Source organism: Geotrypetes seraphini, chromosome 1 (assembly GCF_902459505.1).
Source record: "Geotrypetes seraphini chromosome 1, aGeoSer1.1, whole genome shotgun sequence".
In the NCBI taxonomy this organism is placed as follows: domain Eukaryota; kingdom Metazoa; phylum Chordata; class Amphibia; order Gymnophiona; family Dermophiidae; genus Geotrypetes; species Geotrypetes seraphini.
Window position 1 is genome coordinate 396479454 of NC_047084.1, and position 26096 is coordinate 396505549.

General features: G+C 44.3%; 1 protein-coding gene across 2 annotated transcripts in view; it reads left to right on the forward strand.

The window, feature by feature from the left end:
- The window catches only part of LOC117347239 (coiled-coil domain-containing protein 17-like), a 488260-nt gene that overhangs the window by 279620 nt on the left and 182544 nt on the right, over nucleotides 1–26096 (forward strand). For both annotated transcript variants that reach the window (XM_033917895.1, XM_033917903.1), the window contains one exon: nucleotides 10528–10670. In XM_033917895.1, the coding sequence (XP_033773786.1) occupies nucleotides 10528–10670 (143 nt within the window). The remainder of the gene's footprint in view (nucleotides 1–10527; nucleotides 10671–26096) is intronic.

Consider the following 26096-nt stretch of genomic DNA (forward strand, 5'->3'; position numbering starts at 1 on the left):
ATGGCTGTGTACCTTCTTCCCTTTCCAATCTACTATAACCAGGCCCCAAATTGTCACCCAGTCCATGGAGGTTCTTAGGGCCAGTGACGTACCGGGGGGGGGGCGGTCTGTCCCAGGTGCATGCCCCAAGGGGGTGCACAGCTGGCCACCCACCAGGGAATAGGCTGCCACTGCCACCATCGGGAACAAGCCGGCGCCGAGTTCTCTCTGCTTTTCTTCCCCGCGGGGCCGACCAACTCTCGCCACCTGACGTCAATTCTGATGTCAGAGAGGACGTTCTAGGCCAGCCTGTCACTGCCTGGTTGGCCCAGAACATCCTCTCCAACGTTAGAATTGACGTCGGGCAGCGAGAGTTGGTCGGTCCTGCAGGGAAGAAAAGCAGGGAGGGAGAACTCAGCACCGGCCTGTACCCAATGGCGGCAGTGGCAGCCTTTCCATGGCGGCGGTGGCAGCAGCATGTTTCCCAATGGCAATGGCATGGGGGAGGGCAGGGAGAAAGAAAGAAAGAAAGTGGGCAGGGTGAAACAAAGAAAGAAAGAAAAAATGGGGCACGGAGAGAGAGAAAGACAGACATAGAGAAAGAAAGGGCACATGGAGAGAGAAAGAAAGAAGGGGGCAGGGTGAAAGAAAGAAAGAAAGAAATGGGGCACAGAGAGAGAGAAAGAAAGAAAGGGGGCAGGGTGAAATAAAGAAAGAAAGAAATGGGGCACGGACAGAGAGAAAGACAGACAGAGAAAGAAAGGGGGCATGGAGAGAGAGAAAGAAAGGGGGCAGGGTGAAACAAAGAAAGAAAGAAAAAACTGGGGCACGGAGAGAGAGAAAGACAGACATAGATAAAGAAAGGGGGCATGGAGAGAGAAAGAAAGAAAGGGGGCAGGGTGAAAAAAGAAATGGGGCACAGAGAGAGAGAGAAAGACAGACATACAGAAAGAAAGGGGGCATGGAGAGAGAAAGAAAGGGGGCAGGGTGAAACAAAGAAAGAAAGAAATGGGGCACAGAGAGAAAGGCAGACATATAGAAAGAAATGGGGCATGGAGAGAGAAAGAAAGAAGGGGGCAGGGTGAAAAAAGAAATGGGGCACAGAGAGAGAGAGAAAGACAGACATACAGAAATAAAGGGGGCATGGAGAGAGAAAGAAAGAAGGGGCAGAGTGAAAGAAAGAAAGAAATGGGGCACGGAGTGAGAGAGAAAGACAGACATATAGAAAGAAAGGGGGCATGGAGAGAGAAAGAAAGAAGGGGGCAGGGTGAAAAAAGAAATGGGGCACAGAGAGAGAGAGAGAGAAAGATAGACATACAGAAAGAAAGGGGGCATGGAGAGAGAAAGAAAGGGGCAGGGTGAAACAAACAAAGAAAGAAAAGAAATGCGGCACGGAGAGAGAAAAAGACAGATATAGAGAAAGAAAGGGGGCATGGAGAGAGAAAGAAAGAAGGAGGCAGGATGAAACAAAGAAAAAGTTTGGGGAGGGAATGAGGTCTGGAGGAGAGGAAGCATACAGGAGGCTGAAAGAAGGGAAGAATTATTGGATGCACAGTCAGAAGAATAAAGTGCAACCAGGGACTGATGAAATTACCAAACAAAGGTAGGAAAAATGATTTTATTTTCAATTTAGTGATCAAATGTGTCCGTTTTGAGAATTTATATATGTTGTCTATATTTTGCACTATGGTCCCCTTTTACTAAACCGCAATAACAGTTTTTAGCACAGGGAGCCTATGAGCGTCGAGAGCAGCATGGGGCATTCAGCGCAGCTCCCTGCGCTAAAAACCACTATCGTGGTTTAGTAAAAAGGGAGGGGGTATATTTGCCTATTTTTTGTATAGTTGTTACTCAGGTGATGGAAAATCAGCCGCCTTGACTTCTTTGAAAACCTGCGGAATTTAAATGATAATTAACATTTTCTCTGCGTACAGTGTGCTTTGTGTTTTAAAAATTTTATTGTTGGTAGATCATTTTGACTTGGGTATAAAGGTAAGGGGGAGGGAGGAAGGGAGGGGAGCTGCTGAAAAACATCTAGTAATCCTTGCAGGCTTGACTGAGCAGGGAATTATTTTTGTAAAATCATGTTTTGTTATGTGACTGACATTATATAGACTTTAATTTCTATGAATGAAGTTTTCAAATTTTTCAAGTTTCAAGTTTTTATTTTGGTTTGAATCGCGTATTTAATTTACTAAGCAAATTACAAATTTTTAAAGTATAAGCATATACTAATTAATTATTAAATATAATAGGTTAAACTAACAGACTTACAAACTAATAGATACATAAAGAAAGAGGGGTAGAACTATAATTCAATTTTTTAGAGTATAGAAGAGAACATAAATGGAAAAAACAATGGGGAGGGGAAAGTGAAAAGTGAGAAAAAGCTAAAATGAATAAAATGAAAATGATATAAAATTATTTGCTTGTTTTTATGTGCATGCGCTGAAGGAAAGTGGAGAGAGAGTGGGCTGAGGACGCTGAAGGGAATTGGGGAAGAGAGAGTGGAGAGAAGACGCTGATTTATAAATTGACAGTTGTACAGAATATTGTTTCTTTTTATACTTTAATATAATAAGTTCAATATAAAATAATTCAAGGCTTGTGTGGATGGAATCAGGTGGTTTGTGGGGATGGGGACCGAGCTTACGGGAATTAGTCCAATAAAATGGTATTTTCTTATTTCTCATTATTTATTTTATTTTTATTTGTTAATTTGTAAAGTGGTGATTGTTATGTATCAGTTTTTTCAAATTTACATCTACTGTCTTTACATTTTGCACAGTATTAGAGGACATGTGTTACTGTTATTGTGGTGTTGTGGTGTTGCATTGTATGCAGAGTCTGGTTTCTTGGTAACTTTTGTCTACATATTTCTATTTTTAGTTTGTGATTATTCCATATTGGGCAAGGGTGTATCTCTGTTCTGTGTGTATGAAAAGAACATAATTTTCAATTGGCATTAACTGCAGGATCAATTGACTGTGTGGGATCTGGCTTGTTTAGTTTTACAATGTATGTGTTGGTGTTCTAGTGCTCACTGCAGTGTTTAAGATGCTGCCTTTTCCTAAGTATACTCTTGTTGTGCGATATGTGGATTGTTACTAAAAATCATATTTTTCATATAGATGGGGGGTGTCAAAAAATGATGTGCCCCGGGTGTCACATATGCTAGGTACAAAAACTCAGATATATTGAAAACCAATGTATGCATAACCAACACTTTCAATTGGAGACTAATGTGGTCGTAAGATGTTATAGTAAGAAACTATTTTACAGAGGCACAGTGAAGTAAGTAACAGCTCTAGATGCGCTCAAAAAGAAGGAAAAAGCCTCAGAAAAGGCCCTCCCACCACCACAAAGGTGGAAATAAAGGTGGTTAAGCGGTAACCTCACAGGCAAAACCTTCGTTTCAACATGAGCGTTTTGAGCAAAAAACTATGCTTCACTATGCAAAAAACTCTTGATAGAGGATAAAACCACTTATCTTAAGCTGATCGGCACACCGACAGAGGCCAGCATTTCACCGACAGGCTACATCAGGGAAGCCATTTTCTGGACTTTTTTGAAGCGTCTGTTTTCGCTCTTTATAAGACTGATCGGTCGGGTCACACCCTGATGTAGCCTGTCGGTGAAATGCTGGCCTCCGTCGGTGTGCCGAACAGCTTAAGATAAGTGGTTTTATCCTCTATCAAGAGTTTTTTGCATAGTGAAGCATAGTTTTTTGCTCAAAACACTCATGTTGAAGCGAAGGTTTTGCCTGTGAGGTTACCGCTTAACCACCTTTATTTCCACCTTTGTGGCGGTGGAAGGGCCTTTTCTGAGGCTTTTTCCTTCTTTTTGAGCGCATCTAGAGCTGTTACTTACTTCACTGTGCCTCTGCAAAATAGTTTCTTACTATAACATCTTACGACCACATTATTCTCCAATTGAAAGTGTTGGTTATACATATGCTAGGTACACCACTGCTTAGGGCAAGATGAGTGTTGTTCTTCCCGGTTGCCCCTATGGCAGCCTCATAGTAGTTACCCCTTAGCTCTGAAGGCCCCAGCCCTCCTAAGAGCACTTCAGGGCCTTCTGCCTTGTTGAACTACTGGTGCTGACTGCACCCGAGTGGTCTGGTGCCTACACTGGTCCACTGCAGGCTCTTGTCGTCTTCCCTGAGCTGCTCCCAAAGGCTGCCTGCCTTGAGGCCAGCTCCCAAAGGCTGCTGGTCTTCTGCCCTCAACTCTCTGTTCCCAAGGGCTGCTGATCTGTTTCTTCAAGAGTGCCCCTAAAAAGAGCTCTGTGTCTGCCAGTGACAAAGTTTCCCATCTAGGGAGCTACCTCCCAAATGAGTACAATACACAGATCATGAATCTATGTAGTGCAAACTTAAAGATTCTAGACCCCCCACCATTTCTTCTCCCTTTTGAGCTTGTGTGAAGTAGATATCTACTTCTGTTATTCTGATTCAGCTCTGCTCAGCTCACATCCCCACACATAAATAAATAAGATAAATTTGTTCAAACAAGTTTTATTCCCATTCATTAAATAACCTCTTAAAATGCATAACATTTTACCCAAGTGTCTGGGTGTTCATCCGTCAGTGCAAGATTTGCATAAGGAGTTACCCACCCCTTCTGCACACTCAGCCATGTAACTTTCATAAATTGGATACAATTCTTCTGCAGTCAGATAAGTGGCAACCAGAAACCCCTTTCAGTTTTAAATACAGACATCTGTTGCCAGGTTAATTGCTGGTAAAAGAGAATGACATAGGGACAAATTTTTCCCCATCCCTGCAGGAACTCAATTTTCCAATCCCCGTGAGTTTTGTCGCTGTCTCTGCCCCTGTAAGCTCTGCCTTAACCACACAAGCCTCAAACACTTATGATTTTAAAGTGTTTGAAACTTGTGCAAATGAGGACAGAGCATGCAGGAATGGGGAAGAGACAGGAAAAGAACTTGCCAGGATGGGACAGGAAAATGAGTTCCCGCTGGGAACATATTACACTAGTCTTAAAACAATTACACTGGCTCCCTTTACAACTAGAGGGTACAGCATAAGGTGCTTTTGACAGTGCACCAAGTTTTACATTGGTCTGTCCCACTGTGGTTTCAAAGTCTCTGGAATTTTTTTTTTTTAACTTTATTAATTTTTCAAGCCAACAAAAGTACAGAACAATATATATACAATCATTAATCCACCACAGTAAGCACTTATAATCTGTCAATAATAATATAAAAAGAATAACCCCCTCCCTTCCCTTCTATGACCTGTAGTCATAGAATATAACAAAGCAAAGATATACCTCTCCCCTCCCAACCTCCCATCCTAACCTGGATGTGTGTGTAATTCCACAAAAAACTAAAGATAAAAGACAATTATAACGAAGTAATAAAAGACGTCAATGGGCCCCAAATCAAAATAAATAATGTGCTATGCCCAACATATCAGCATTCATTTTCTCATACCTGTAGCAAAGGCATAAATTTGCCCACCAAAAAGGAAAATTAAGGCGATCGCAATTTTTCCAATTACGAGTAACCATCTGTATGGCTACCCCAGTCATAATAAGGAGTATCCAGAATTTATATCGGTCCAAAGGGGGTTTAAGATATAATAACGTCCCACATATGACTACATCATATGTCAATGGGATCGATGTCTCCAGTAATTCACTATCTCCTCAAGTCCACATAATGGGAGAATATATCCTGATATTAGCTAATCGATACATTCAAGATAATCCTGATAAAAAAAAATCAAACATTTATGGTGCATCATAAGTCCGAACTCCAAACTAATATTAAATCAGATGCCGACCTTACTAGTTTCATGAAGTTGTAAAAATTGTTCCAATTGAATAGAGTCCCAGTATACATATTTACATTCTTTAAATTTAACTAAACATTTACATGGAAACTTCAAATAAAATGTGGATCCCAAAGCCAACACCCCTGGTTTCAAAGCTAAAAAAGCTTTTCTTCTCAATTGTGTAGCTTGGGCCACATCTGGAAAAATCAATACATTATCTCCACAAAATTTCATAAGCTTATTCTGAAAATAAGCTTTCATAATTAAGGAATTATCTATCTCTCTTGCACAAGATATCAATAGGGTAGATCTAGTTTGAATTATATCTTGTGAATCTTTCAAGAAACCAGTTAGATCAAACTCTATTTGTTCTAACTGGTCCACACCCAAGTCTGTGGGATTTTTCTTTTTCTGTGGAATATAATATAAATGTGTTATGGGCAATTTCTCTGCGTCAGCCAACCCCAACACTTCCTTAAAATATTTCCAAATTAAAATTTCCGGGGACAATAATTGATTTTTTGGGAAATTGACCAACCGTAGGTTTTTTGCCCTTAAAATGTTTTCCATTTTCTCAAATTTCATATGGGTAATATGAGAATCTTTAACAGCCGTTGAAGACACTGCTTGCAATGTAACCATATGAGACTCAGTTGTTATATGCAATGTAACCATATGAGAATCAGTTGTTATAATACGTTTTTCCATAATCTTCAAATTTGAATCAACATTTTCCAACTTATTAACTACTTCCTGTGAAAATTTAACATTCTGAGTCACCATTGACATTAATAGCCCCTCCACTCTGGTATTAATGTGCCATAAATCCATAAGAGAAACTTCCTGTGGCTCTGCCTGGGTTTCTCTTGCAATTAAAGCCTCCTCCTGAAAGGATAAGGCTTTAGGTATCTCCCCATAAACTAGTGAGGACGATACCTGTTGCTCTGATACTCCCACAGGTTGAGAACTGGAACCATTCTTGGGATCCAGACCAACAGTGATATTATGTGGAGGAGGGGGAGTTCTTTCTGGGGGACTGAGGGACGCCCCTGATAGTGAGTCGGCTGTGGCCTAGGGCACTGGTTGACACTAGGTGTCTATCTATGGGGCCAGCTATAATAGGCGTAGAAACTTTTGCCTTCCCCTTTCTCTTCCCCATAATAAATCAAGTTTCATACATACAATTTAAGTGCCTCCCATGTCTCCCACTGTCTCCAAGGGGCTCCCAAGGGGCCTAGCATGCCCCTTTTGCCACGCCCTGCAGCCACGTGCCACAGTCACGGCGTCCTTTTCACTCGCGGGTGCAGGACCTGAAGGTTGTCAGGGCATCTGTCTCTGCAGGTGCCCGCGGAGATTCGGCACCCGATGTCTCTGGCTCAAGTTGTCAAAAAGCTCTGCTATCCTGGCTTAGCAACAAGTCCCCACTAATAGCACCTCAAATCAGGTATCTCTCCAAGGATAAGCAGTCGCGGCATCCTTTTCATTCGCGGGTGCAGGACCCGAGTGACGTCAGGGCGTCTGTCTCTGCAGGTGCCCGCGGAGATTTGGCACCCGATGTCTCGGGCTCAAGTTGTCAAAAAGCTCTGCTATCCTGACTCAGCAACAAGTCCCCACTAATAGTACCTCAGGTATTTCTCCCCTGTCCCTTAAGTATTATAAGCAATCTTATGTATTTAGTAGAGTAACTTTTAAGACCCCATAAGTCACTTTCTTTCAGCAAAAGACAACTTGTCAGTATTTTCCCCTTTTTAATTAGTAAATGTTATATATCATCCTATATCCTTTACTTCAAACCAGCAATCATGAAAAATTCAAAAGAAAAACCCATTGTCCATAAGAAAATTAATAAAATAATCTGATAGCTCTAAGAATACTGAGATCCAACTGACTTTCCAATTGTCAGTTAGAATCCTGCATTAAGACATTTGCTGCAGTTGATTATTAATAAAATTTTGTAAGTTTTTAGGATCCCTGTAATGTTTAGTATTATTATTCAAAGAAACCCTCATGATTGCTGAATAAATCAGTCCATATATAGCTCCTAATTCCCTAAGCTGTGGTCTTAAATCCAAGAATCGTTTTCTGAGAGAAGCAGTGGTTTTTTTTTTTTGTTTTTTGTTTTTTTGCAAAATCAGAGAGGAACATAAGCTTTCTGCCTTCCAAGTGACTGAATTTGCCTTTTTTGCTGCCCCAATGCATGTTGGAAACTCAAGTCTTTAAATATTAAAGGTCTAGGACCCCTCTGAGAATTAGATAGCTGGGATGGCACTCGATGTGCCCTCTCAATCGCTAATGACTGGGTAAAAGTGAGAGAGAAGACTTTTGGTATAAAATCAGTGAGGAATTGAATTGCATTACCTCCTTCTGCTCCTTCATTTAAACCCAAAATCCTAACATTTTCCATCTGGACCTGTTGTTAGCCTCTTCCAGATCTTGAACCAGCTGGGTTAGCAAATTATGATCTTTAACTGACTGAGTAGCATGTACTTCAGCAGCCATCATCCTCTGCTCTAATTGATCCATATGAGCATTACTCACTGTTAACTGATGTGTCAACCAGAGACCTCTTTCTGGAGGGAGGTTAATGTTGAAGTAGTCTGACCCAGCATATCTTTTATGGTAGTAAGATCATTTATCACCTGCTCTGAAAGTTCATATGTATCTTTAGGCAAGGAAACTTTCAATGGTGATGGTGGGTCTTTCTTCAAACGCTTTGCAATCCCTCTAGGTCCCATATTCTCCTCTGATTTTTTGCTTTGTTTACCCGAGGCCATCCTGACAGTAAAATTATACACTTGAAAGGTATAAAACTGCAGTTGCAATACTTCAAAAATATCTTTAAAGTAGCAGGGCAGAGGGAGCAACTGATTCACACAGCCATCTTAGACCATGGCCAAGCTCCGCCCCCCTCCTCTGGAAAATTTACCAACTGGAAGAAGGTTGAGGTCAGAGGGAGGGATGAAATTGATCAGTGGCAAGGTCAAAAGCAGCTATGTTCTCTATAGCTGCTGTGAAACAGAGGAACTCTCTTCCTGGGAGCCTGAGATTATTTATGAATTGAATGACTTAAGAGACTTCTGAAAACCCTGCTATCTGTAGATGTCTTCATGTAATACACTATTGTAGGATATTGACATTGAGATGGTAACATTATTACAATAAGTTTATGAGAAATGCAAAGTAGCAGTGTTGTCAATAAATTTAAATTGTATGTTGTTTGTGTCAGTAATATGTATGTTCTTATATAAACCACTTAGACTTAGGTGGTCTAGAAATGTTTAAAATAAATAAATAAAAAAATAGCTGGTTTCAAACCCACTGTTCATAAGCATGTCTTTCCAAGCTCTGTCAGAAACTCACTCCCATCACTTTGCTATATTTTTTTATGAAACAGCAGTATATTAAGCTCAATAAACCATAAATTATATGTGAGGAGGACCCATCATCATTTTGATCGTACATATGTAAACACTGTCCTCCCAATATTCAGACTGAGAGATTGCTAGTGATACCAGAAATTCAATGCTGGCACCATATCTAGCCACTAGTATTGAATTTCTGGTCTATTTTTGGCCAGCCGGGAAATAGCTGGCTAGGCCTATATTCAGCAGGTAGCTGGCTAAGTCTCAATAGCCAAAGATATACCATTCTTTTAGGCTATTGACTTTGGCCGCCGAAAGTAGCTGGTGAGCCGCTGAATATTGGCAGTGTCCGGTTATGTCGCACAACATAGTTGTTACCAGCTAATCCAGAGACTGGGATATTTAATGTGAGATAGCCTGCTATCCCCAATTGAATATCAGCAGATAGTTGCTATGTACTATTTAGAGAGCCAGGAGCAATTCCCGGCCGTCTAAATACTGCTGAATATCGGCTCCAAGTGTTGCAATATTTTGATCGCATTTAATTAAGTAAATACAGAGTTTGTGTGTTGCTGGTTTTCCAGAGTATTGGGTATGTCTCATGTCGGGGGACTTTGGTGCTAAAACTTCCATGTTTTTTGGAGCTCTTCAGTTTTTGGAATTTCAGATGAAGGATTGTGTATCTATACTAGCAGAACTCAATTGTACAAAGGACATTTATTATACATAATGAATATGTAGTATGATAAACACCAAAAACTCCAACAGGACAAAAACCCATGGGTTCAAAAGTGCATACAGAAGACAGTGGGAACGGACAATGAACATTCCACTGAAAATCACTGATATAAAAAAAATCTTGTTTATTTCGATAAAGGACACATTCATAAGCTGTGGACCCGATACAGCACTGTGTTTCGGTGACAATGAATATTCTTAATAGCTGCATTATTAATGCTTTTTTATTTATTTATTTTGATGGTCTCTTTGGTATTCATTTATTATTTATTTGTACTAACTATTAGTGCTCATCTTTATTATTCACATTTATATTGCATGATTAAATGTTTTTATTATGTGTTTTTGTCTAGTGACCCCTTATGCAGGCGTCTTTTAGTCGCTGAAACATAGTCCACAGCTAATGTATGTGTCCTTTATCAAAATAAACAAGATTTTTTTATATCAGTAATCTTCAGTGGAATGTTCATTGTCTGTTCCCACTGTCTTCTGAATGTAGTATGACAAACCATAATGAAAACAAGTGCATATCACTTGCTTAAAAAATATTTCCACATGGTTTACCCTGCTCTACCTCCAGTATCTTTATGGTTATTCTCCTTTAAAGAACTTTGACACAGTTAGGTTTTTTTCTTTTTTCCACAGAAAGAGACTTGCCAATGTTTCTGAAAGACAATCCAAAATACAAGATGAAGACTCTGAGTGCTGAAATAGGTCTTTTGAGACAAGAACTAGAGAATCAACGGCAAAGGCACTGTATGAAGACAACATACACTGCAGATGGACAAGTAAAGCCAGCATATTCTATTCTTCCTCCTATAGTAAAAATTCAGTTGTATCTTATCCTATTTATATACTGTATTTACAAAGTCAGCTTTCCTCCTTTGGAATAATACCATATATTTCAAAATTCAGAATTCCAATTTGAAGGCCTTTCATACAAATTAGCTTTTAAACAAAGCAGTCAGCACTACATCATTGGTAAAGAAATAATAATTAAGGAAAACAAGTACATGTTTATCTCTTCAAATTTTTTCTATTATTGAAGCTTTCCCTGTTGAGATACAGTGGAGCATGTTGAGGTCAACATTTAAAATATCAAAGCACCTAACTTTAAGAATTGGGCACCTTGATCTTCATAAACAAAAATCTTTTGCTGAGCACTTACATTTTTGCATGTACAGTATAGTAGAATCCAGATTATCCTGTACTCAAGTATTCGGCACTCTCACCCAACTGGCAAAAACCTAAATCGCTGGCAAAAAAAAGTTCTCCCTCCAGTCCCCAAAGCAGCAGTGGTAGCAGTCCTGACATGACAACCCCTCCTGTTCCATCCCTCTCTACAGCCCCTGAAGCAGTTGCGGCAGCGGTGGTCCTGACCCACCAACCCCCTTTCTCCCTCACCTGAAGCAGCAGTGGCAGCAGTCCTGACCTGCCAACCACCCTCCCTCATTTAACCAAAGTAGCTGCAGCAACCAGTTAACATCTGATATGGCAGAGGAAAAGCCCTGCCAGGGCTGGCCGTGAGCAGCCTATTTACAGCATTGGCTCTGCTGACCAGCTGCTGCTGCTGCTGCTTCAAGTAAGTGAGGAACGTCCAGGAGGCCAGACCATCATGGAGGGAGGGGGAGGTGCACCAGAAGTGGGGATGGAGTGGAGGGGTCCAGCAGTGTGAAGGGGAGGGGAGAGGAGATGGATGGATGCTGGACCCATAAGTTGAGGGAAGAAGGGATGGAGAGAAGATGACCCAGACCAAGAGGCTAGACCTACAAGTAGGGGTGGGGAAATTATAGAGAGAGGAAGAGAGTGAGGTGTGAAGGTGCTGATAACCTCCAATGTATTTAAATGACCATACACTGACAACCCAATTGCTGTATATAATATACGTTTAATAAGAATAAACAAAAGACAGCTTACATAGAAATGCATCCAAATAGTATATAGTAACAGCAGTTAGGCAAACGGAGGGGGTAACACAGAGTGCCGGCACGTCTGGGCTGCCCAGTCCGTCTTAAAGCTAAAATCAGCAATTATGCTACCCTTTATACCCAAGCTTAAGAGTACTACATAATTACTAATTAAATACTTAATTTCTATTGGATTGTCACACTTTGTCATATTTAATGATTGTATGTATGATATACATAATTGCAGTTGAGTCATAATGAAGCTTGATGTCAAATATGATTTGGTATTGGGGAGGGGGAGCTGGGGGGGCAGAGAGGAGGATGGGTGCCGGCGCCCCCACCAAGATGGCAAGCCCCCCTTGCATTCTTAATACTAAGATCAATGATCCCTGAGGGTCAGCACCCTCCCTTCTATGCTTGATTGTAGTTTGTCAGCAGTTTCACCTGCATGTCATCCTGACCTGAAGTTATGGCTTTTCTTGTGACCCAAGCATTTCTTGGAAAGTCCTTTAATAGAATATTTGTCAAATGTCACAACCAGCAGATAACTGTCAGCTTCTAGAACAAAGATGAAGTTCTCTTGCAAGAGTATTATTTGTGCTGACAAGAAAATATATACTTTTTGCACAGTTCATAGATCTTATGGTAGGCCTAATTCAGCAGCACAGAGTCTCTCCTGAGGATCTCCTGAGAGTCCTTTCTCTTTATTTCCTCCTCAGGTGGGAAGGGAGACAAAACTATTTTTAGAGTAACTATCAAGCAACCAGTTATCCAGCACCCATGGGCATTGATAGATGCCACATAACTGAGAGTATATTGTGTTTGTGAACTGGGTGCATGAAAGATAAATGTGGCTGAGGAGAGAAGTTAGCTTGGGGAAATGAAATTAAGAGCTCATTGTTGAATGCCAACAATAGGTATGAAGGAGTCTGGGACTGGTTTTCCTGAGTTTTGAACTAAGTTTTCTCCTTAATAAAAATGATGAATTATGTTTGATTGCAGACCTGACTTATCTCATGTTCTAGCCTGCCTACACTGGGTGTTGTAGCTTGGGTGTTTTAGCTTCTTACTGTGTATGCTGAGATAACCATATTGTATTTTGCCCTCCTGGACATGTAACAGAAAGACTGTAGGGCTTAGATAAGTTACCTGCTCCCTATAGGACTATAAGGTTAACCCCTGAACCAATAATAAGTGTGAGCTTAGGACCAATGATTGTTAAGAAAATGTAGCAAAAGTAACAAATGAGAAGTTGTATCTAGCATCCAGTTGTCTAGGCAGAAAATGTATAAATGTCACTGTAATTTCCTGTTTTTGGCACTTCTGAAGCTGCCAGCTTGGGGCTCAGAAGTCCGCATATTCTGAATAAAATACCTGTGCTTTCTTCAAGTCTCTAAGTTTTGTGGCTGACCAAAGTGACCTTTCATGTGGTGCCTCGAACAGGGACTTGAAGGTCATTTGACCACCGGTCACTCGATCGGTCACTTGTGTCTGGTCTAAGAGCTGACACATCCGCCTAGCCAGCTGGTCCTCTCTTGGGATCGGTGGACTTTGGAGACTTTGCCCAGCTCAATTGATTAATCCAGTCCTGGTTTAAAGTGCAGGAACTGATATCTGTCCAGATTTTGAGTGGCCACTCATCTGGTACAAAGGGACCTGAACAAACTAGAAGAGTTAGCGACGAGATAACAGATGAAGTTTAATGTAGAGAAATGTAAAGTCTTGCATGTAGGAAACAGAAACCCAAAGTACAGCTATACGATGGGAGGGCTGGTAATGGGTGAAAGTACCCCAAAAAAGGACTTGGGGGTAATAATGGACAACATAATGAAGCCCTCGGCACAGTGCGCAGCAGCCTCTAAGAAGACGAATAGAATGCTGGGTACTATCCAGAAAGGTATTACAACCAGAATGAAAGAAGTTATCCTGCCGTTGATTCGGGGGATGGTGCGCCGGCATCTGGAGTACTGTGTCCAATATTGGTCATCGTACCTTAAGAGGATATGGCGATACTCAAGAGGGATCAGAAAAGAGCGACACGATTGATAAAAGGTATGGAAAACCTTTCATATGCTGAAAGATTAGAGAAACTGGGGCTCTTTTCCCTGGAGAAGCGAAGACTTAGAGGGGAGAAAGACAGATTCGTCAAATGTTCGAAAACTACAAGAACGAGAGGGCATTCAGAAAAATTAAGAGGGGACAGATTCAGAACCAATACTAGGACACCTGGAATGCACTTCCAGAGGGTGTGATAGGACAGAGTATAGTTTTGGGGTTCAAGAAGGGATTAGATAATTTCCTGAAGGAAAAGGGGATAGAAGGGTATAGATAGAGGATTACTATACAGGTCCTGGACCTGATGGGCTGCCGCATGAGCGGACTGCTGGGCGTGATGGACCTTTGGTTTGACCCAGCAGAGGCACTGCTTATGTTCTTATGTTTCTTATGGTATGTGCAGAAATTGATTATTTCTGTCCTGTCTCTCTTCCTCTGCCTAGTAAAGCTACTTGATTCATTGCTGAAGTCGCGGAGAGGGATTCCAGGAACTGTTATTTTCTGATTGGGTAACTGAACTAAAGTCTGTCGTGTTTTGTGTGTCTGAGTGTCTGAGATGTCCTTGTGGACGAAGCGAGTGCGGACCTGTTACTACTGCGTTTCCCTAGTCCGGAGATGGGCAGGGACAGGAATACAGGGAAGTGTTTTTGTTCTCCATTGCACAATGGGGGGATGTCAGTCAACCTATGGAGACACCCTTGATACAATGTTAGTCAATTTTAAAAAGGGATTTGGCTCTGATTATGGGACTACATTTAAAAGATCAACCCTTATTCATCTGTGCCAATTAGAATGGCCGACATTTGGTGTGGGCTGGCCCCTGTCTGGCTCCCTGGATGAGGACATAACCCATCAGGTTTTTATCGTAGTAACCCACCCTAAAACTGGCCATCCTGATCAATTCCCCTATATAGATAGTTGGTTAAACTTAGTCCGCAGCAAGCCTTCTTGGCTTTTCCCTCCTGTACCTAAGAAACTCCAGTCCCAAGTCCTCGCCCTCAGGAAAACTGTCAATGAGTGCTATTGTCCTACTCATGTCTTTGAGTCTGACCTTTCAACTGACATATTTGAAATACCCACCTCTCCACCTTCTTACTCGGCAACGCCACAGCCCATACCCAAACCTAGTTCTGTCTCCCTTGCGCAGCCCTCTGTTTCCCAGCCTGTACAACTCCCTGCCCAACTTCCAGTCTCCCCTTCTCGAGCCCCGGCCGATAGCTCAGTTCATGAAATCCCATCCTCCCCAGTCCTTTATCCACCTCTGGATTCTCTCTCTCTTTCTGATGATTCTCCTATCAGTCATCGCTTGAGACCTGATCCTCCTCAAATAGTTCTCATGAGAAGACATATAAAACAGGAGACTTCGGAGGCTACAAATCTGGTCATGCCCCTTCGCCAGGTTCCTGTCGCCAACCCACCGGATGCCGCCGGGCATCCTAGACCACAGTTCAACGCCTTTAAATTTCCTGCCCCGGTGGTGTTCGTGGAAATCTTCTGTTCCTCCCAGCCTCGGGCGATCAAGACAGGCTGCCGACGTCGGGCATTCCCTCTGTGAGTCTCGCCTATGCGGAAACAAGAAGTTGAAACAAAATAGGCGGGACTCAGAGGAAAGATCCCGATGTCGGCAGCCTGTCTTGATCGCTGCCCCTGCTGAGTCGCCGAAGAGGGCTGCGGGGAAAGTGTAGGTAGAAAGGAGATGGTCAGCGTGCGCTGGGGGGGGGGGGGGGTCAGCATATGGATTGGAGCCATCAGCAGCGTCTGTGCTGAGAGTTTGCCCACGTGCAGGATGCAGCGGGTAGGGGCCTCCGGCTCGTCTTGGGCGGCAGGGCCTGTGGTGCAAAGCTGTTTTTGCCGGCTTGGGAGGGTCGCGAATGTGCAGGGAGCCTTCAACAGTGGCTGCCTCCTCTCCTAGAAGCTCTGTACTTACCAGGGCAGTGATTCACTTCGGCAACTTCACCTTTCCTCAGAGGCGGCAACGGACCCAAGGCTGCCTAAGGAAATCACTGCTGCGGGCAAGTACTGACAGCTGCTGGAAGGAGAGGAAGCCACTGTTGGAGGCTGGGAAGCTGCTGAATAAAGGGAGAGCTGCTACTGCACCTGGAGGGAGGTAGAAGGAGAGATGCTGCTGGGAGGGGAAGAGGGAAAGGGATGGGAAGAGAGCTACTGTTGGATGGGGAGAAGGAAAAAAGTAAGGAAACAGCTGGCAGGGAGATTACAGGAGGGTAAATGGGGTCAGGATGGAATGGAGAGATCAGATGAGAGAAAGGGGAGAGAGAGAGGAATGAGAAAGTAGAGAGAGATTGATGCTGGAAAGGGGGTCAGCAGAGAAATGAGAGAGGGATAAAGATGCTAGATCTGGTGTAGGAGAAATAAAAAATGAAGAAAGCAATGAAGCTGGAATGAATGATGTAAAAAGGAGAGAGGAGGCACAGGCTGGATGGAAAGGGGAGAAGGGCATAGAAAGAAGTCAGATACATATGGAAGGGGGAGAGGGCAGACAGTGGATGGAACGGGCAGACGCTGGAAGGAAAAGAGTGAAAAGAAAATGAAAGAAGAGACCACAAAAGGTAGAAAAAAATCATTTTATTTCTATTTTGTCATTACAATATATCAGATTTGAAATATATATCCTGTTAGAGACATAACTGGGGACTGCAAAGCCTAACACTATTCCTGTCATGTGTTGACTGCATATTCTGTTAGCATGATATCTCTGTGTAGCATTCTGTAATAATTTGGCTTGTTCAGTTTTCTTGATAGTAGAGGGGATATATGTGAAGGGGAGGGGAGACAGGGGTTTTTGTTGGTCCTTGCTCTGAATATTTATATCTATAAAATGACAATTGTACAGAATATTGTTTCTTTTTATACTTTAATAAAATACGTTCAATATAAAATCATAACTGAGGCTTGTGCAGATGGGATCAGATGGTTTGTGGGGACCGAGCTTGCGGAGAAGGGGCGGAAATGTGTTTTTTTATTTCGGTCTTAGTAGTTTACCGGTCCACAAAATAATTCTTTTATTTCTGCCAGTCCACAGGTGTAAAAAGATTGAAAAACACTGTCGTAGACCACCCACTATTAGTCTCGTATATCAGCCCTTCACTACCAGCAGTGTGGGCAGACTCGATGGGCCTCGGCCTTTTTCTGCCGTCACTTTCTATGTTTCTATGTTACCACCGATTTATACAACTGGAAATCCCATTGTCCCCCTTACTCTGAGTGGCCGCAGGCAAATATTGACCTTATTACGTCCATCATTCGCACACATCGCCCCACCTGGTCAGATTGCCAGGAACTACTTCTCTGTCTCCTAAATACCGAAGAACGTAAACGGGTTCTGCAAGAATCCCTTACAAAAAAGGCACAGGCGGATGCAGACCTCAACTGGATTAACAACCATTTCCCTTCTCATGACCCAAATTGGGAACCCAATGATGCCACTCATAATACTTTCCTTGTGCAGTACTGCCAGTATATCCTTGAGGGTCTCCGGTTGGCTTCTTGGAAACTCACCATTTCCAAAGTATCTGAGGTCCTCCAAAAGACTGATGAATCCCCAGCCGCATTTTATGAACGTCTCTGTGATGCCTACTATACCTTTACTCCCTTTGACCCAGAAAAACCTGAAAACCTCCGTATGGTTAATACCTTATTTGTGAGCCAGACACAACCTGATATTCGTAGGAAACTCCAGAAGCAGGACAGGTTCACCGGCATGAACACCGTCCAGCTCCTTGAGATTGTCCAGCGAATTTTCATGAACCGGGACAGCGCCAATCAGCGAGAGGCTGATAAGCTTCTCCAGCGCAAAGCTGACCTCATTGCTGTAGCCCTCCAAAATACTTTCCCAAGTAACCGGCCCCCTGCCCGAAACTCTGAGCCCCGCTCCTCCAAGCACCCCCCATTTACTCTGGCCCCTCAAAACCTACTGGGTCCCGGCCTGATAGGAAGGACCCCATAAGGACTTGGAACGGGATCAGTGTGCCTATTGCAAGGAGATGGGTCATTGGAAGAACGAGTGTCCAAGTAAGCCCCGTACCTGCCAGGCTAAAACTACAGACCAACCTACTATTGGTTTGGCATCCTTTCACTCTGACTCTGAAAGTCAATACTGAGACAGACTGGCTCACAGTGAGTACCAGGTTCTTTCCAGATTGTTCCCAACTTACTCACTCAGTTCCCACGAGCCCTTGGTCAATGTCTGCATAGGGGATACTATGCTGGTCGATACTGGCACCCAGCACTCAGTTCTGACCCGCCCTCTCAGTAAACGTTCTTCCAAATCTATCTCCATTATGGGTGCAACTGGCTCCTCTCCCTATCCTTGAACCTATTTTGGTCCGCATTGGCGGCCATTCCGTATCACATTCCTTTGTGTACATGCCCTCTTGTCCTGTCCCCTTGCTTGATCAGGACCTTCTCCAGCGCTTTGGAGCCACTATTCATCTGTCCTCTCATGGTCTCACTATGGACCTCCCTTCTGCAAACCTCACTCCCATTCCTGACCACTCCGCTGCCCCCTCACCAAGCCTCCTCTATTCCATATTGTCAGGACCCATAGCAAGCAAACCCACATTTTCTGTACCTGATTCGGCTGTTTGGGCTGAGACTGGGTTCCCTGGACTAGCACGTAACATCCCACCCTTTGTCGTTACACTCAAGGCTTCCGACTACCCAGTCTCTATCAAGCAGTAGAAACATAGAAACATAGAAGATGACGGCAGAAAAGGGCTACAGCCCATCAAGTCTGCCCACTCTGCTTACCCACCCCCTGTCTATGCCCTAATGACCCAATTTCCTTATCTTGACTCTCGTAGGGATCCCACATGGGTATCCCATTTATTCTTAAAGTCTGGCACGCTGTCTGCCTCGATTACCTACACTGGAAGCTTGTTCCAATGATCAACCACTCTCTCTGTGAAGAAATACTTTCTGGTGTCGCCATGAAATTTTCCACCCCTGAGTTTGAGCGGGTGCCCTCTTGTGGCCGAGGGTCCCTTGAGAAAGAAAATATCATCTTCCACTTCGACACGTCCCGTGAGATACTTAAATGTTTCGATCATGTCTCCCCTCTCCCTACGTTCCTCAAGAGTGTAGAGCTGCAATTTGTTCAGTCTCTCTTCGTACGAGAGACCCTTGAGCCCCGAGATCATCCTGGTGGCCATCCGTTGAACCGATTCAATTCTGCGCACATCTTTACTGTAATGTGGCCTCCAGAATTGCACACAGTACTCCAGATGAGGTCTCACCATGGCCCTGTACAACGGCATTATGACTTCAGGCTTTCGGCTGACGAAACTTCTATTGATACAACCCAATATCTGCCTTGCCTTAGATGAAGCCTTCTCCACTTGATTGGCAGTTTTCATGTCTGCACTGATGATTACTCCTAAATCTCGTTCTGCTGAAATCCTAGTTAAAGTTTCTCCGTTCAAGAAGTACGTCCTGCATGGATTTCTGCTTCCGAGGTGCATGACCTTACATTTCTTAGCATTGAAGCCTAGCTGCCAGGTTGAGGACCAACTTTACAATGTAAGCAGGTCCTGCGCCATATAATTCTGTAAACTGCATTCACTTACTATATTACATAGTTTGGCGTCATCGGCGAATAGTGTTATTTTACCTTGAAGCCCTTGAGTCAGATCCCCTATGAATATGTTGAAAAGGAGTGGACCCAGGACCGAGCCCTGCGGCACTCCACTGGTCACCTCCGATGTTTTAGAGAGGGTATCATTAACCACCACCCTCTGAAGTCTGCCACTCAGCCAATCATTGACCCATGCAGTTAGTGTCTCTCCTAACCCCATCGATTCCATCTTGCTTAGCAGCCTGCGGTGTGGGACACTGTCAAAAGCTTTACTGAAGTCCAGGTACACGACGTCCAAAGACTCTCCCAAGTCCAACTTTCTTGTTACCCAGTCAAAGAAGCTGATGAGATTGGATTGGCAGGACCTACCCTTGGTGAATCCATGCTGACTGGGATCCCGAAGATTCCCTTCATTCAAGATCGTGTCCAATTTGCTTTTAATTAGTGTTTCCATGAGTTTGCACACTATTGATGTGAGACTCACCGGTCTATAATTCGCAACCTCTGCCCTGCAACCCTTTTTATGCAGAGGAACGACATTAGCTAATTTCCAGTCCAGGGGAACTTTCCCCTTACTTGAATAGCTCAGCCAACGGTTTCGCCAGGACATCGCTCAATTCTCTGAGCACTCTTGGGTGCAAATTGTCTGGTCCCATGGCTTTGTTCACCTTGAGTATTGCCAGTTCACTGTAAACTTCACCTGGTGTGAATTCAAAATTCTGAAACGGGTCTTCTGTGCTTTGTGTTGCCTTCAACTGCGGACCGTGTCCCAGTGCCTCACAGGTGAAGACTGAGCAGAAGTATTCATTCAGTAGTTCGGCTTTATCGGAATCTGCTTCCACGTAACTTCCGTCCGGTCTTCTAAGGCGTACTATCCCGCCTGTGTTCCTTTTTCTGTCACTAATATACCTGAAGAAGGATTTGTCCCCCCTTTTTAATGTTTTTTGCCAGAATTTCTTCCACTCGAAGTTTTGCCTCCCTAACTGCCATTTTGATCGCTGTAGACCTGGTCCTATATTCTACTTTTGCCTCTCTTTTCTCCGTGCGCTTGTAGGAGAGAAACGCTTTTTTCTTCTCCTTAATGAGGTGCGAGATCTCCGCGGTGAACCATTGGGGTTTATTGTTTCTTTGTCGTTTATTTACTGATTTTATGAAGCGGCTAGTTGCTTCATGTATGGTTGATTTCAGTGTTAACCACTTAGCTTCTACATCATCGGTCTCCGCTTGGTCCTGCAGCGTCTGATGGACGAAATCTCCCATGCGTGCGAAGTCTGTGCCCCGGAAATTGAGTACCTTTGTTTTCGTGTTTGATCTAGGGAAGCCTTTCCTAAGGTTGAACCATACTATGTTGTGGTCGCTGGAGGCTAGCGTATCTCCTACTGAGACCTCTGAGACGCTTTCCCCGTTGGTGAGTACCAGGTCGAGGATCGCCTGGGCCCTAGTGGGCTCCGTTACCATTTGTTTGAGGTTAAGAGCCTCCTGCTACCGCTGGTTGTCGCTGAAAATGAGTTCCAGTCTGCATCAGGCATATTGAAGTCCCCTAGCAGTACAGCTTCTCCTCGTAGAGTGATATTCTCTATGTCTTCAATTAATTCTGCATCCATGTCTTCCAGTTGTCTTGGGGGTCTGTATACCACACCTAGATACAGGCATTTTTCTCTGCCTCTTGCCAGGTTTACCCAGAGGGACTCCCCGGTGTAATCGACATCTGTGATCCTGGTGGTTTTGATGTCCTCTTTAATGTATAGAGCTACCCCCCTCCTAACCTGCCCTCTCTGTCCTGACAAAGTAGATTGTAGCCCGGTATAGCCATATCCCACCCATGTGAGTCCGTGAACCAAGTTTCAGATATTGCCACCGCATTCCTTATTTCAGTACCGCATACCCCAGTCTGCCCTCCAAGGAATATACGTCCACTTGTCTCATTTGCTAGATTGTGAGTTTCTGGTTCCTTGCAAATCACCCTGGAATACCCCCCTCCTTCCAGTTTTAAAATCCAGTGACCCCCCCCCCCCCCCGATTACTGCCCCATCCAGGACCTCCATGCTGTCAGCCGTCTTGTAGAGGACATCCATCCTACTGTTCCCAATCCTTACACCCTGTTGGGATTGGTTCCCCCTGGAGCTACCCACTTCACTGTCTTGGATCTCAAGGATACATTCTTTTGCTGTCGGTTAGCCCCTTCCAGTCAGCCAATTTTTGCATTCCAATGGGAAAACCCTTCCACTGGACAAACCTCCAAAGTAACCTGGACCCGTCTACCCCAGGGCTTTAAAATAGCTCCACTCTATTCAGCACCACCCTTGCTTGAGACCTTGCCAATTTCTCCTCTTCATCTGACTCCCAAGTCTTGCAGTACATTGATGATCTTCTCCTTTGTTCTCTATCTACTTCTGCCTGTCAGGAGGAAACTCGCTCTCTCCTCCAGTTTCTTCTCCATTGCAGTTACTGTGTGTCTCTCTGGAAGGCTCAGTTGTGCCTTCCCCACACCCGTGTCCAAGCTGTCTGTAGTCTCCCTGTTCCCAATAATCGCAAAGCTCTGCGCACCTTCCTCAGTATCACTGGATACTGTCACATCTGGATCCCTAATTTCTCTACCATTGCCAGCCCCCTGTATGATTCCACCAAAGGTGCTGACTCAGCCCCTTTCATCTGGACCCAACTCCAGGAGCGGTCTTTCTGCTGCCTCCAAAAACTTCTGACTCAGGCTCTTGCCCTTGGCCTTCCTGACCCTTCCAAACCTTTCCATCTCTATGTTCATGAAAAATCCTTACCCAGTTTCTTTGCTCCTGGCATAGGCCCATCGCCTATCTCTCTCGACAATTAGATCCTGTTGCTGCCAGGTGGCCTCCCTGCCTTTGGGCCATTGCCGCCATCTCAGGTCTCTTACAGGAAGCTAACAAACTCACTTTCGGCCAGCATGACCCGAACTTTGTCCCGCACTGTGTGACTTCTCTTCTAGCGCATAAAGGCTCCCTGTGGCTCATGAACGAGAGCCTCCTTAAATACCAAGTCCTTCTTTGTGAAAATCCTCAGGTCTCTCTTGTTGTTTCTTTACTCCTTGACCCCCTCCACTCTCCTACCCGTCTCCTCCCAGCCAGTCGTGCACAACTGCCTTGACACCGTTGACTTAGTTTATTCTTCCTGTCCTGATCTCACTGACATCCCACTCTGGAACCCTGATCTCACTCTTTTCACAGATGGCAGCTCGTCTGTCACCCCTTCTAGTACCCGTATCGCTGGCTATGCAGTAGTCTCTGCCACTTCCCCTTTACTCATGGGCCCCATGCCCTCTGGCACTTCCATCCAAGAAGCTGAGCTATATGCCCTCACTTCTGCCCTGCACCATTCTGCCTCTCAGTCCTGCAACATATACACTGACTCCAAATATGCTTTCCTTACCTTGCACGCCATGGGGCCATCTGGAAACATCGAGGTTTCATTACAGCCTCCAGTTGCCTGATCCATCATGCTCCCCTCATCCTTGACATCCTCGAGGCCATCAAATTGCCTTCCCGTGTCGCAGTTATGCACTGTCGAGCCCACCGTTGTGTCACTGATCTCATCTCCCATGGCAATGCCCTTGCTGACCGCACAGCCCGAGCTGCCAGCCTCTGCCCTCCTCCTTCGGCTCCTCTGTACACAATCATTCCTTTTCTGGACACTTTTACACCCCAGTACACTTCTCAGGAACAGACTTGGGCCCGCACTCTCTCAAGCCAGTCTGTCCTGAAAGGGGGGTGGATACAAATATGCGCCAATTCAAGCGCCAATCCAGACCCACACACTGATACTTCAAACTCAAGCACAGCGGGTACCCTCATATTCATTCCTCAACACCTAGCCCTCGCGATTATCAAAAGATTCTATAACCTGGCGCACTCTGAAGAACCCGCTATTAAAATGACCCTCAAGAGACATTTCTTTATCAATCACCTTGACCAGCTAGTTCAGAATACGGTCCGGCAGTGTGTTGTCTATTCTAGAACAAATCCCCCAACCAGACTGCCACCTCCTGTACACCAACCCATTGGAACACATCCAATGCAGGTTCTGTCTGTAGACTTCACCCACATGCCTACTTCCCGTTCCCTCAGTCACCTCCTTGTTTTCACACACACCCTGACTAGATGGGTTGAAGCCTTCCCTACTCGCACTGAATGCACCAGGGAAGTAACCAAACACCTCTTGAACAACATAATTCCACGCTTCAGTCTCATCGTTTCCATAGGCAGCGACAACGATCCCGCTTTCATTGCTGAAGTCGTCCAACAAACTGCTCAGGCCTTCCAAATTGAAGGGAAGTTACATGCTGCTTACCATCCTGAGAGCTCTGGTCAGGTTGAAAGAATGAACAGAACTCTTAAGACCCTTCTCACGAAACGAATTGAAGAAACCAATCTGTCCTGGCCTGTCCTACTGTCCTCTGTCCTATTTCAGATTAGATGCACCCCATCCAAACCCACTAGATTGTCCCCGTTTGAGCTCATGTTCGGCCGGCCACCACCCATTGTGAACCCAGATCCTGGTTCCTTTGCTACTCTGGGATCAGATATCCTCCAGAGTCAGGTCCAATCCTTAGCTAAGGCCCTCCAAGAGCTCCACAAATGGGTCCTGGAAAGGGCCCCACTACTGATAGCCACACAAGTCCATGGATACATCCCTGGGGATACAGTATGGTTGAAAACTTAGAAGTCAGACCCCTTTCACTGTCCTCATTTCTTCCCCCACAGCTGTCAAGGTGTCTGGACACGAAACCTGGTTTCACTACAGCAGAGTCAAGCCAGCTGCTGTGTGGCAAGCCACCCCAGGCAAAACAGACCTCCAGCTGAAGATCTCTAAAACCTCAAAATTGCTTTGAACACATACCACTGTACTTAGCAGGTATTCTGAATATAACTTTTTCACAAGTGTTTGAGTTTAGCTGACTGCCTGTGGTTCACCACTACCTCTAGCAAGTGCCTTGAGTATAACTGTTTTAGGTTTTCTAAGTTGTTCCTGACAAAATGAGCTTCTTGTGCCAGCATTGTCGGTGCTTTCTGTGTTATATATCTGACTTTTGTTTTGCCCTCACTGTCTTATGTTTCTTTCTTCTGTATTTCTTCTCTATTGTACTAGGGGATCAGTCACAATCCCTTACCCCCTGTAAACCATGCCTTTCTCAGGTCCATAATGGAGATAAGGAAGAAATAGCTCTCCTATACCGTATCCAATTTAAGTGCCCCTCGGCCCCTTTGCCTGATGTTTGTTTGCATGATGGAGTTAAGTACAGAAAGTGTCAAACATCAGAGGATATTATTTGTTTCCAACCTACTGGTGATGAAGTTGAAAAGTGGGTAGAGGGTCCACTTATCAACCAGACTCTTATTGTAGACTTGTAGACTCCACTCACCTGGTGTCTTTGTATTTTGATGCTTGTGTGTTATTTGATGTTGCCCAGGGTCATGGTATTGCCCCTAATACAGTCTCATGTGGCTCCCTAGCTTGGCAGAGCTTTTACACCTCATGTGCTAAGTATGCGTGCCTGTACAACCTAATGCCCTTTAAGAAATGCACTTATGAGGAAACCTTCACTAATGGTGGAGCCTGTCCTGAGTGGGAATGTGTCTCTTGGGCCACCTACAAAAACCCTCATAAATACCCAGCCAATACCCCTTCTGCCACTCTCGCAGTAGGCCTTAACCCCGGTCCCATGTGTACTACAAGCCACTGTAATCCCATGGTTTTCACTATCACTAACCCTCACCACCTGGAATGCCAATGCCCAGGTCCAGTATGCTAAAAACCGAATGGGATTCTACATTGATGGTAAAGGACTAGACCCAGGCACTGTTGTATATGTCTGTATTGTGTCCTGCCCTCGTGCCCCTGTTCACCACTCTGTGGTGTTTCCCCAGTTTTATGAAAATATGAAAGTAGATATTGATATTCCTGTAATCACTAGAAATCTATTTATACAGTTTGCTGAAACTATAAGTCAGACTCTTAAAGTTAGCAATTGTTTTGCAAGTGGAGGGACTAGTATGGGAGAACAGTGGCCATGGGAGGCAAAGCAGCTGGCCATGTTAAACTTGACTTCACAGAACCTCACTTTCACGTCAGTTCCATGACCTCCACGATGGGCCTTGCGAACCTCCATTGTTGCTTCCCACTGCTTTCAGCAAATCAGGGGTCCCTTCAACATCCAGGATGGACACCTCAAATGTTCATCTCTCTGGTATTTTAATACCCCCACTGTAGCCTGGGACCCCTGGCCTGCGAACAACACCTCCAATTTGCTAGGTCAACCCCTTCAGAAACTGCTCAATGGAACTTCCTATGAACGATGGCCAGCTCCTGATAGTCGATATTGGCTTTGCGGTCTATTTGCTTACTCTTGGTTGCTTGCTAACTTGACTGGTGCATGTGTACTCGGCATGATCCATCCCAGCTTCTTCCTGTTACCACTGGCCAGTGGCGAATGCCTGGAAGCCCCTGTATTCGACGCCAGGGGTCACCAAAAGCGGTCTACTTACACTAATTCCCTTAAAATAGGTGAATGGGGTGATGACTGGCCTGCAGAACTGATCATCGCTGCTTATGGACCTGCTACTTGGGCCTAAGACAGCTGCTATGGTTATCAGACCCTTATCTATATGTTTAACCGCATAATTCGCTTGTAG